A 12,920-nucleotide genomic window follows, 5' to 3' on the forward strand; every position below is an offset into this window, starting at 1 on the left:
TTCTTGGTGTTCACACAATGGGCGGGGATAAGCGACTCGGAAGTCGTCTCTAATTGGTCAGAGAAGTTCGCGTCATTTAAAGTAACAGTGTGGCGGAAGATTATTAGTTACGGGATCCTAGTGTTTATCCATGACTTTTTTCCCGTGGAAGATACACGCTAAACAAACAAACACACAAATAAATTAATAAAAAAAAGAAGAAAAAAAGAAAAAGAAAAGGGAAAATCAACTATAACTGAGAATGACATTCTTTTGTCAATAGACCTGTCTATTGAAATTTGATTTGCGTGTAAAGAGGCTGTGTGGAACAATCAGAACAAACTTGAATTGTTTTTATATGATTAGACCGTATATATCTCTAAAAGCAGCTAAGTTATACATGCATGTCTTCTCACATTTATCTTATTGTGTGACTGTCTGGATTCAGGTCTCTCAACTGACTATCAAACCTGTTAGATCTCTTTATTTATAAACAAACACTAAACATTCTGGACAAGAAACCAATTAGATAGAATCATTGTAATATTTTACAAAAAAAATATAGTTTGCTTAGTTTTGAAAATTGTATACATTTGTCTCTCATTAACATGGTTTTTAAATGTGTAAATAATCTTGCTCCAGATATACCAATTAATATTAAAACAGAGTAGTAAGGGGATCACTACAAGAGGTGCAACTAATCAGAATTGCACAGTACCGAAGAGAAAAAGTAAATTTGCATAATCCACATGTTCAGTTCAAGGTACACTGCTTTGGAAGAGCCTGTCAGCTGAACTGAAAATGCAAACAGAGTTGAATATTTTTCAAAGAAATCGAGAAAAAAAAAAAAAAAAAATGGTTCAAACAAAAGCAGGTTTGTGACCACTGATGGTCATACATAGGTCGTACTTTTATTATTGTTATATATATATATATATATATATATATATATATATATATATATTTTTTTTTACTGTTTTCTTATTTTTTGTGTGTGATTACTGTTTTATTGTTGTTAAAAAAGTCTAACCAGAGAATGGGGCTGCAAATTAGCATTTGGCTAGAAGCCTGTATTTGGAGCATTGGCTGCTTGAAATTGTAGCAGTTATACTGCATTGTCCCTGTTAAAAAAAACTAATAAATAAATAAATAAACAATCTAAATAAAATTGGCTGAGATGTATAAACTTAAAGTCAGCATTAAAACAGAATCTTTTCTTTTCTATTGTGAAGTAGGCCTATATCTGTGTGAAACGGCTTCTGGAACAAGAACAAATGTAGGGAGGGGCTTGATTTTGTCCAATGGGCAATTGATTGGATGGTTGTGGTTTACTAATGGTGGATCTCATGTGAGTGACAGGTTGCCCCGCCCTCATGCCAGTAAACATCATCAGAGAAGAGATTCGCTGCAAGAGGGAGGAAAAGTTATTTTGATTAAAGATTATAAGGCACATGAATTAAAAAAAAAAAAAGGGCATGGATAAATCATTTGTAATAAATACTGCAATATTCTAATACATTAAAAACTGTTTTTCAATTCATGGTGACTTTAAGTGAAAATCCCAAGCTCTTGCTTAAATAACAACTATGACTGGTTCATTCATCACCAGCACTGAGAAAAAAAAATATCAGGAGACATGTGACCAAGGCCACATCCACACAAAGCCAGAGCTTTCCCTGTCCGATCTTTTTTTTTTCCTTGTCTCAAGAAATATCTGCGTACACACAAAACCACTGAAACCGACTCAAAACAATGTAGTATACATGCCAGATCAGTATGTGGCGCCGTAATTCTGCCACAGAGATAGATAGATAAATGAAAACGGAGAATAATACTTGAAGCATGCGCATAAACCTTGTTCGCTGTATACAAACTTTAGTAAAGCTTTGAAAAGCTTTATTTTGGTAAAGCTAATAGGCTCAGTAGCTTCTGCAGCACGAAAACAAGCATGTAATCCGCTATTGTTGTTGTTGTTGCTGTTACATGACGTAGCGATGTCTGACTAGGGTCGAGACGGTGATGACATCATCATTTCACAAAATATACGGACTGGCTGTATACACGAAAACGCAAGGGTGTTGTTTTCAGATTTATCCACTCTAGGAACCGGTTTCAAAAAATAGCGGTTTCAGGCTACCCAAACGCCGGATCCATCAGTACGAATCGCCGATACTATACAAAATTTTTACGTATCCACCTAAACGCGTCTCTGTGTGGACAGGCTCCAAGTCTCAGCTTAATAATTTGAAATGTACATGTACTATATACTATATCAGCATAATATCTATGAGCTTTAATGCACTGAAAAGGTAAAACATGAAAATCTGACAGGGTTATTTTAAATATCTTTGTGTTTTCATTCCTGTGTCTTTGTTCCTTGTGTATCATTTTGGTTTGACCTTAATTAATTTCTGTTAGTTCCCTTAGTTACTGATTAGCCCCACCCGTGTCTCGTTTAGTTCACCATGTACTACCTTTTTGGTTCTGTTGTTGTGTGGATTCTCCTTCACCATGGGAGTTATTGAAGAACAAGCCAACTACTCTGACTCCCCAGATCCCATACCAATGCCAGCAGCCATCTCCCTGCCCACTCTAGACCGGAAGCCTCATATTCCCTGCTTGGAGAGCCCCACAGCTACAGGAAGAGCTTCTGCCATAAACCCAACAACAATGCCCAAGCCTGCCATGGACCATGAGTTTGAGCCACCCCTTCGGCTCCACCAGGTTTCTCCTTTCCTCCAGCTCTGCTTTGGTCCTCACTCCCTCCGGTGTCACCCTGTCCCTTCTGCAGACTTCTTCCCTGCCTGGAGAGCCCCACGACTACAGGAAAAGCTTCTGCCTTGAAGCCAACAACAAAACCCAAGCCCGCCATGGAAGCCGAGTCAATGCCTGCCATGGACCATGAGTTTGAGCCACCTCCAGCCACAGAGCCAGAGCCAACCCACACGTCCATCCTGGAGCCAGAGCAGGATGCCATATTCATCCCAAGGCCGGAACCCACCGCCAGGTCCATCCTGGAGTCGGCGACGTTGGAACAATCCACCTCTGAGTCAGTAAAGGGGCGCTGGCTCATTAATTTTACTGTGGAGCCAGTTCCACCCCTGGCTGTACCTCGGGCCTCCAGACCCACGTCTCCACCTTGGCCTGCCAGCCCTTTGGCTCTGCCTTGTCTCTACGCTCTTTCATCTCATCCCTCTGGCTCCACCTTGGTCTTTCGTCATCCTGGTTTTGCTATGGAATTTTGGGCCTCTGGCTGCTTCTCAGCCCTCCACCCCTTCAGCTCCACCAGGCTTGTCCTTCCCTCCATCTCTGCCTTGGTCCTTACTTCCTCTGATGTCAACCCGTTCTGCCCTGTTCTGAAGTCCCTCAAGCTGGCGGCATCCCCTTGGACTTCCAGGACTTCGTTCTGGACTGTTGTTCTCACAGCTTTGCTGGGGCCTCCATCTTGTCCAGCTCTGTCTTTGTTGGTCAGCCCCCAGGCTGTTCCCGGAAGGTCAGTCTGGGAGGCCTTGGCTCGTCATTTCATCGGCTCTGCAGTTGTGTTCCCTTCTGCTGACTTCTCCAGTTCCCTGTCCATCACCAGCTCCTCACCCTCCTCCAAGACCCACTCCCTCCCTCCCTCCACCTATGGACAGTTATTCATGGCATGAAGCCTTGTGGGAGGGGGAGTACTCTCAGGGTTTTTTGGTATCTTTGTATTTTCATTCCTGTGTCTTTGTTCCTCATGTTTAATTTCAGTTTGACCTTAACTACTGTCTTGTTAGTTTCCTTCGTTACTGATTAGCCCCACCTGTGTCTCGTTTAGTTCACCATGTATATATACTCTCTGTTTGGTTCTGTTGCTTGTCAGTTCCTGTCTTTATTTAATATGTGTAGATTATGCTATGATTTCATCTGGATTTCTCCTGCCTGATTCTCTGTGTATATAAAATACTTTATATATTATATCTGCGTCAAATGTTTTGGATTGCCATACATGTTGTGACAGGGTCATTTTGTACTCCTTATAAATACGGTCACCTTTACTGACATGTTTTAACATTGAAAAAATGATGTTTAAAAAACAATACATAGCTGTATATGAGAAAAATGAAAATTAGCAGCTATATTGTAATATATATTGTATATATAATAATTTATTATTGTAGTGAAGTAATAATTATTGTATATAAATGGTGGAGATTTTCCATAGTTACAGCAACAGAGAAATAGCTAATTCATTTTAAAATTAGGTTTAAGTACAGCAGGTATTGGGAATCAAAATTGTATTTTAAAACCAATGCTTCACTTCAGAGATGTTTTGTTTTCCAGAACACCTGTGGCCTAACTTGGATTTTCCCACCTGTAAAGGGCAGAACAAATTTTCCAGCCACACGTCAGACTCAAAGTTAATCATCATCAGAAACTTCAGTGCACTCAGGAATTGCATAGGTCTCCGGTTTCATTGAGTTTATTGCCAGTCATATTTCAAATCTGAAATGGTACAGAACGGCTTTTATCTTGTTTGGCTTCTGTTATTGTTTGGGTTGGGCAACAGTGGAGCATTGAAAGACCCTCATCCAGAACAATCGGATCAGGATCTTTTCTGGGGAGCGGATCAGTATGACTTTGCCATCATGCTGCGTGCCGGAGATCTCCAGTGCTTCTGGCACTTTGCTCACTATGGTGAGCGCTTCTACTTACACTTCATGGTAAGACATTGTTCTGCATTTAAATATTAGTATGAACTTTCATTTGAATGTTACAGTTCACTTATGTTATATTAAATAAATATGTGTGTGTTCAGGTCCAGCTGGTGACTGGTGTGGCCCTTGATAGACATCTGTCTGTGATTGTTAATGCCCCGAGCGGCTTAATAGTCGGCACAGTTGACGATGCAAGCGGTCAGATTGTCTTCGCTGTTGCGGAGACTGGTGAGTCTCACCTTGTCTCACGTGTTTTAGTACATCTGCTGCCCACGTTATGAACAGAAAAAACATCTGTTTTTTTCAACGTGGATGTCATGCGGACCATGCAGTCAATGCCAGACACAGAACAATTCACCCAGAAATGAAAAATTAATGTTGTTCCAAATGTGTATATTTTTTTTTATGAAACATTAAAAAATACACTAAATTAACCTCAAAGTACCATAAAAAGTCCCACTTTCAAACTCCAAAAATAACAAATATAAAAGTTGAATGAATGAATGAATGAATGAATTACTAACTAACCATCTGTATCTGAACAGGTTTTTATCAGATGTGCTTCAGCAATTTCCACAATCGCTTTGGGAGCATGCAGGTTTTCCTGAACTTTGGAGTGTATTACGAGGGACAAGAGAACATCGAGAAACAAAAGGAAGAAGAGAAGAAAAAGAAAGAAGAAGATATGAAACAGATAAACAGTACATTGTCCTTCATTGAGGTAATAAACAATAAACATCCTTACTGTAATGTGATTTGCTCTTAGTTATTATAACCTCCTTACCTATATGTTTTAATTTCTCATTAATCTCATGTGAAATATTCAATAGATTTTGTTCTTTTTGACAGAAAAAAAGAGAGATTTCTTGTATTTCATATATTTTTTTCCCCACTACTCAACTGAATAAACTTTACCTGCACACAGGAGAGCAGCATCAGGCTGCAGAAGTTTGTCTTCCACATGTGGCGTCACTACAACTACGAGCGGATGAGACGAGGAGCTGATTTCTACCTGCTTCAGTCCAACTCCACTTATGTGAACATCTGGTCTGCTGTCCAGAGTCTCGTCATCATCACCGCTGGATACCTGCAGCTCAGCTTCCTCAAGAGGCTCTTCAAGAGCAAACCAGCAGAGGGCGACAAACCCCGCTGTTAACAAACACTAAACCTGCGACTGGTTCACCTCCATTTATAACCTGCTCTTAAATAATTCATACACGGCTGTTTCTTCAACATTAGAATTGTTTTAATGTATAATGGGTTTATTTTTTGTTATAACAAGGTCTCATTTTAATTTTTTTTTTTTTTTAAATTCTTTTCAAATGCTTTTTATGCAGAGATTTAATTATTTTGCCCTTGTCCCAGAAAGAGACTTTAGAATATTAAAGGTTTAGTTCACCCAAAAATGAAAATTCTGTCATTAATTACTCACCCTCATGTCATTTCAAACCCGTAAGACTTTTGTTCATCTTCAGAACACAAATGAAGATCTTTTTAATGAAATGGATTTCTGTCTCTCCATTGAACTACCACTTTTCTGCTTCAAAAAGTTTATAAAGAGATCCATCTGAATTGAGTGGTTTAGTCCAAATTTTCTGAAGAGACTCGATCGCTTTATATGGCAAACAGACTGAATTTAGGCTTTTATTCACAAATAAACATTTATCAGTGAACATAAACAGAAGCTCAACTGAACCTGAATGAGGTGCAAGAACAAACCTCCTCCGGAAGCTCAAAAGTGCTGCGTAACACGAAAATTAACCTCATTGGTTCTTGCAGAAGTTTAAACAAAGTGAAATATTCACAGTGTTGAATTTCAGCCCATAAAAATGCAAGCCCTAAAAATACAATGCATTAAAATGCAAGCATGGTTAATGCAATGCACATTTTTTTCAATTAGTGCAATTCAAGCTTTTTATTTCAAAAACATTTGGCATTAATAAACTTCCATATCTTAATCTGGTAACAGATTAACAGTTATACATTAACATAACAATAAAGTGTATGGAGTATCAAGCACATGCTGCATCTGAAATCACACACTCTCTTGAGTAGGTGCTTATTTTAAATAAGTAATTACTTAATGACCACTAAAAAAGTATGTTCTGTATAGTATGAGTGTGTGTAGTATGAATGTAATCTGGATGTACTACATGTGCCATGTTGTCAGTATCATGTGACCTACCAGCGTCAGTTGTGTCACCTCACTGTCATTCACAAATCCTCTCCCATGTCCTCATGGGATAGTAAAGTGTCCATCATAAACACACTTCAGAATCTCACTGGAAGTAGTAGGTCATCTGGGTACTTTTTGCCTGTTCTTTTATGAGTACTGTGAATTCAGACATACAGTTGCAACTTGCAATCAAAATTATTCAACCCGCTTAACCTGCAAGACATTTTGCTGCTGAGAACAAAATTTTATGAAAACAATTCATCAAAACAATTCATCTTCTGCTCATAAGCTTTGCAGCTTTGCCGAATTCCACTCTTGACCAAGAAGAGCATAAAAGGCTGACTTGAATATGCTTAAATTCATTTGGATATACCTGTGGAGTTGTGGATGAATGTTTGGAGGGATGTGAACAAACCGTAAATGTTTAGACCCGTGGATCAGCAGTATGTCTGGTACAAAAAAGGCAAAGCTTATAAGCAGAAGAGCACCATCTTCATAGTCAAACATGGAGGTGGTCCAGTCTTGTTATAGGGGTTCTTTGCAGTTGCAGGAAGTAGAAATCTTGACTGTATGAAGGACATCATGAATTCTTTGAAGTATCAAGCCATTTTGGCAAAGATGGTGATGCCTTCGGTGCAGAGACTGAAGCTTGATGAGCAGTGGACTTTCCTGCAGGACAGCCGTCCCAAAGTATAAATCCAAATCTACTAAAGTTTGGTTCAGGGATCAGTCGTAGAATGTTCTTGAGTGGCCTGTACAGTCTTCAGATTGAAATATCATTGAAAATATTTGGTGGAATTTGTAGAAAGCAGTGGTAACATGGAAACCAAAGACTAGCAGTGATCTTGAAGCTTTTTCAAGCGAGGAACTGGCCAAAATTGCAGTAGAGAGGGGACAGAAGCTTCTAAGCACTTACAGGCAGCGTTTATTGGAGGTTATAAAGAATAAAAGATTCTGCACAAAATTTGACTTTTGGGGGTTAAATAATTTTGTTCACGCAAGTTTAAAGCCAGTTTGATTTTTTCATTTTTCATCAACTCTACACTCTTGGGATCACTCAAATGTGCATTAATAAACTTTGTATAATAGTTTACTGATGCTTTTGATTAACTGTTTTCATAAAATTTTTGTTCTCAGCAGCAAGATGTCTTGCAGGTTAAGGGGGTTGAATAATTTTGATTGCAACTGTACTTCTTTTGTCACATACTGTTTTTGACTACAATATAGTAGGGAAGTATGTGATTTTGGATGCAGCCACGGTCTTAAAGGAAAGGTATGTAGGTATGTTATGTACAATACATGTGACCCTCTAGTGGTGAGGTATGGAAGTGCAATTAAAGGGATTGACTTTCCTACAGTAAATAATACAGATAATATTGTAGTGGCAAGTTTTGCAGGGACAAGCACCACTCACATTTTCTCCAGATTTTAGTCCAGTTTAGTAAGGAATATGCGACTGTATGTTACATGTTTACTTAGTAAACCATAATAAATAAATAAAGTCTCTGAAAGATTTGATACACCATTGTGTTGTTTGTGATCCTCCATCAGCAGCTGCAGTATCTCTCAGCTGTATCAGTGCATCACTGTGACGTCTGACTGACCCATGTTTTTGTACGACTGGGTCATTGTGGTAACTCTGACAGTAATAATCTCCTGTACAGGGGCGTCAACTGGGAATGGCTGTCAGGTTGGGTTCCTATGTTTCATTGTATTTTTCCCAGTGTATCTTATTATTGATTTCATTCACCTGTTCTGTCAATTATCTAATTAGTTCTCTTTGTTATTTAAGCCCAGTGTTTCTTGTGTTCATTTATTCTATGTTGTCTATGTTTGAATGTGGTTGTGTTCTCCTGAGTTCCCTATTGGATTTATTATTAAAGACTGTTCTATTCCTTAATCTCCTGCATCATGCTACTTGTATACCATTACATGACCGAATCTCAACAGAAGTTAATTTTGTGGCGTTTTTCTTTTTTTCCTCCTCCTCTGTCACCATGGACCTTCCCGCTGTTCAGTTGATATGCCTGGAGCAGGAAGACTGTCTGCTGGAAGACCACACCTGGGACTTCATCCAACTAGCGTGCCAAACGCACTACCCAGACCGCTCAATCTGTGTAAGGCACACCTTTCAGCGGACGATCCAAAAGAGTATTTTACCGCATTCATGGAGTGGGTGCTGGTGAACAACGATTCACCATTCACCATCGGCCCTGTGGAGGATGACGTCGTCACCGGCCCCACTCCACCACTGCCAGAGACCAGCCAACCCCCACCAACGAGCAACCTGATGGAGATGTTGCACAAGCCCACCGCAGACTGTGGGGACCGGCCTGCCACAATGCACAAGCCTGAACCTGAGGAGAGGACAGGAGAGGATATCACCCTGGAGCTTGAGCCCCTTTCAGACTCTGACCAGGTGCGGGAGCCGGCAACACTGCAGATCGCTGAGGGAGTGTTGTGGAGATTGAGGATAGCCCTGCCCACACTCCCGCCACTGTGTGTGAGTACGATTTGGCCTCTAGAGGATATTTTGATGAACTAAAGGACTTGTTTGAGGAGGATTTAATGGACTTTTTTGGACTTTTTTTCCTAGTCCCCCTGTATCTCCGGTGTTCCTTGTATCTCTATCATCCCCTGAATCTCCAGCACCCCCTGTAGCTCCAGTGTTTCCTTCAGTCCCTCTACAGCTCCCATATGCGTTTAAGACCAGTGTCTTCAGGCCATCAGCTCCCCCCCAGCACAGAGGATCCCCTGGTTCATCATCTAGCCTCTGGGCCCATTGCCCCACCTTGGATTGTCGACAATTCGGCTCTGCCTTGGCTCCTCCCTCTTTCGGCACCACTGGAAATCATTGGCCATACGGCTCCACTGGGCTCTTTCGTCCCTCTGGCTCCACCTTGGTCGGACATTGTCCTGCCTGCGCCTTCGACTCCGTCTGGTTCCGACCTTCCCCCGGCTCTGCCTTTGTCCTCGGTCCCACCGGCTCCGCCCCTGTCCTCTGGTTCCATGGCTACACCTCGGACTCATTATCTCCACCTAGGTCTTCATCATTGGTGACTGCTTCCCTCTCCGTCGTCCCTCAGGTGTGTCCCATCAAGTCGTTTCCACCATTGCTCCTCCCACCTTTGACTCCACCCTGGGACCTCGTTCTGGCTGGCCTCTGGCTCAACATCTGGCTCCTCCTGCTCCTGGCTTTCCCCTGGGTCTTCCCTCCCTCCACTTCCCCTTGGACTGTATTAGGTTCCCCAGACTGTTCTTGTTCTTTTGCTCCTCGCCCTCCTCCAGAGCCCCCACCCTCTCTCCTCATTTGGACCATTTTTGGGAGGGGGCTTTTGTAACATGAGTGTTGTGTTTCTTTGTTTTTGGTTCTCCTCTGTGACCTAGTTTTCCTAGTGTGTCTAATTAGTCATTATGTTCACCTGTTCTGTCAATCACCTTGTTAGTTCTCCTGATTATTTAAACCCTGTGTTCTCCCACATTCTCTGTCCGTTCTCGTCAGTGTAGGCGTTAATGTCTATGGTGTTTCTCCAGAGTATCTCCTGTGTGATCTTATTAAAGATTTTTTGTGTATTCATCGTCTTTGTGAGCTTTGAACCCACGTTACGTGACACTATAACCTATACTTCAAGTTTAGTGTCAACAAATCTGTCTGATGTTGAAAAGATGGCTTTTAACAAACCAAATATGAAGGAACCTTTGTTAAATCTAGAAGGAAAAGGGTGAAGGAAGGAGAACAAAATTTAGCCTTCTTCCATTTTATTGAAAAAATGAATACACTCTAAGAAATAATGGCTCAAAAAACAGTTTGCATCAATCTTTTTGAGTTATGATAACTTTAAATTAAATTATTCTCAACCAACAAACTACACTGAGTTAGAGGAACTTAATAATTTTTTAATATAAACAATTATTTTTTAAGTTTCGATTGCTCCAAACAAATTGCTCCAACTACTTCAATAGTAGCCCTGGAACCAATTAATCTTATCTATTTCAGATAAAATTCACAGCTATCATAGAAACTTATTTGGCATATAAATTCAAAGTAAGATATTACTTGTCATTGGCATTAGTGCAGTTATTGCTTAGTGTCAGTGTAGTTTTTACCATTGTATCTACTCTTCAGGTAACCACAAAAATGTCAACATTACAGAAACACTTGTAAATGTCAAACAAAACAGCAATAAACACTAACAGGTCTTTCACTTCACTAAAAAACACATAAAATAACACTTAATTTCAACATTTATTCTCCTTATCCAGTCCTAAGCATGCTAGGAATTGGAAATCCACTGCCCAATTTCTAATGTTATCAAGACACTGTAAAAAATGAGTGTAATTTTAACTGTAAAATATTGTAAAAATGCTAACAAAACAAACAAACAAAAAAACTTGTTAATAGGTTAACAGTAAGTTCCCATACTATATACAGGGAAAGCTGCAGAAGCTCTAACCAGATATTTCATGTAATTTTACAGTAAATTCTGTTAATTTTTTACAGTTTTTAGAAGTAAAAAAGAACTACGTACATACTACAGTCAAAAAACATGTTTCTTAATAGTTTTTGTTATGAGTTATGTACATTAGTTTCAGTTCAGTTTCAGTTTTAGTTTATTTATCCCCTTAGGGAAAGTAAGGTTGCAGTGAGCTCACACATACATAATAAGAGTCACAATTGGCATACAAAATATCAATACATAATTCAATAAACTTAATAAATAAGATTTGTCCAGACCAGCTGGCTAATCAATTGATATCAGAAGAAATAGAATTTAAAATTTTAATTGTTTGGGGGATAAAAGAAAATTTGGACCTGTTTTTCATACACTGAGGGACACAGTACCGTCGGATGGCAACAATTCAAAGGCACAAGATATAGGATGTCTCTTCTCTTTCACAATATTTTTAGCTTCAGGGGTGGAGCCAGACTTTGTAAACATTCGGGGCTTAGCCCAAATCGATTTTGTCCAATGACATTTCATTTTCTGAAAGGAGCTTTGCTGTAGTATGCTAGAGTAAAGTTCATAAAGTGTACATTACTTCCCACTGGAATTTGTCAAACTATGTTTGGTGTACCTCCTCTAGGGGGGTCCGGAAGCATGCCCTCCCAGAAGAAAATTTTGTACATTTTAAGGTTAAATGCATTAATCTGGTGCACTTTGGAAGCTCAAAATTAAGAGCTTCAACCCATGTACAGAGTGCAAATTGACCAAAGAAACAGCATTGTACCTGGACATGAAAGAAAGTTCAAACAACTTTTTAGTTGTGATATAGAGTCTCAGTCTACATTGTGTTTTAGGATGCCAAACAATTATTACAATCAAATAATAATATAATGATTCAGGCCTATATAATTATTCAAATGACAGTAATATCCATATATTGCAACAAATGCACTGTAAGATAAATGAGAATTTTTATAAGTAGTCACTTTGTGTAACAGTGTAAGGAAATTACAGTTCCCTTGCGATACTACACGAGTACTGCGTTGTTCGTATTATTATCCATAATACAAGATGCATAAATATATATATATATATATATAATATAAGCATCTCATAATTTGATTGTTTCTCATTTGTTACAGAATATCAACCATGCCTCTTTAGGTCCCTCAAATGACCATGTCACAGATAACAATTGGCTGAACATCCTCGCATTTTCCCTGAAGCACAATGTAACGGGCTTTAATGGAGCGTTTAAAGATTTTGAGGACAAATCGGAATACCATCATTATTGTGGTGTTTGCAGCTCTTACATTGGCAGTCAAATTTGCTCATCAACCCAAACTGCGAGACAAAGTTTAGAGTTGGGTCAATTTTTTATTTGTATGCTTAAAGTTCTTTTGGAGAATGAACCTATTACAAATATTTACAATGACCAACACAGAGATGGAATAACAGATATTTCTGATGGGAAGTTGTACAAATATCTGAAATCAGCGATTCTTTCTTTTCCCTGTCATTCAACTGTGACAGAGTGCCTGTGTTCAAGTCATCTATTTAGCATCTGGCCCTTACTATACTCTGTTAATGAAGTATCTCCAGAGGAAAGAGATAAAAATGTAATACTTTGTGCCT

The 12,920-nt window shown here is 39.4% G+C and overlaps 1 protein-coding gene across 2 annotated transcripts in view; it reads left to right on the forward strand.

Moving 5' to 3' along the window:
* Nucleotides 1-4,374: 4,374 nt before the first annotated feature.
* LOC127506793 (transmembrane emp24 domain-containing protein 6-like) overlaps nucleotides 4,375-12,920 on the forward strand; it is a 292,092-nt gene continuing 283,546 nt past the window's right edge. The window contains exons 1-4 of one of the 2 annotated variants that reach the window (XR_007928137.1): nucleotides 4,375-4,670; nucleotides 4,766-4,892; nucleotides 5,210-5,385; nucleotides 5,590-5,946. Coding sequence is in view for 1 of the 2 variants with exons in the window: in XM_051883624.1 (XP_051739584.1) it covers nucleotides 4,458-4,670; nucleotides 4,766-4,892; nucleotides 5,210-5,385; nucleotides 5,590-5,820 (747 nt within the window). In the remaining variant the exon portion in view is untranslated. Of the gene's footprint in view, nucleotides 4,671-4,765; nucleotides 4,893-5,209; nucleotides 5,386-5,589; nucleotides 6,195-12,920 lie in introns of those variants that run through there. The other variant, XM_051883624.1, reaches the window with a different exon arrangement.

Source organism: Ctenopharyngodon idella, chromosome 24 (genome assembly GCF_019924925.1).
Source record: "Ctenopharyngodon idella isolate HZGC_01 chromosome 24, HZGC01, whole genome shotgun sequence".
NCBI classification, from domain to species: Eukaryota; Metazoa; Chordata; class Actinopteri; order Cypriniformes; family Xenocyprididae; genus Ctenopharyngodon; species Ctenopharyngodon idella.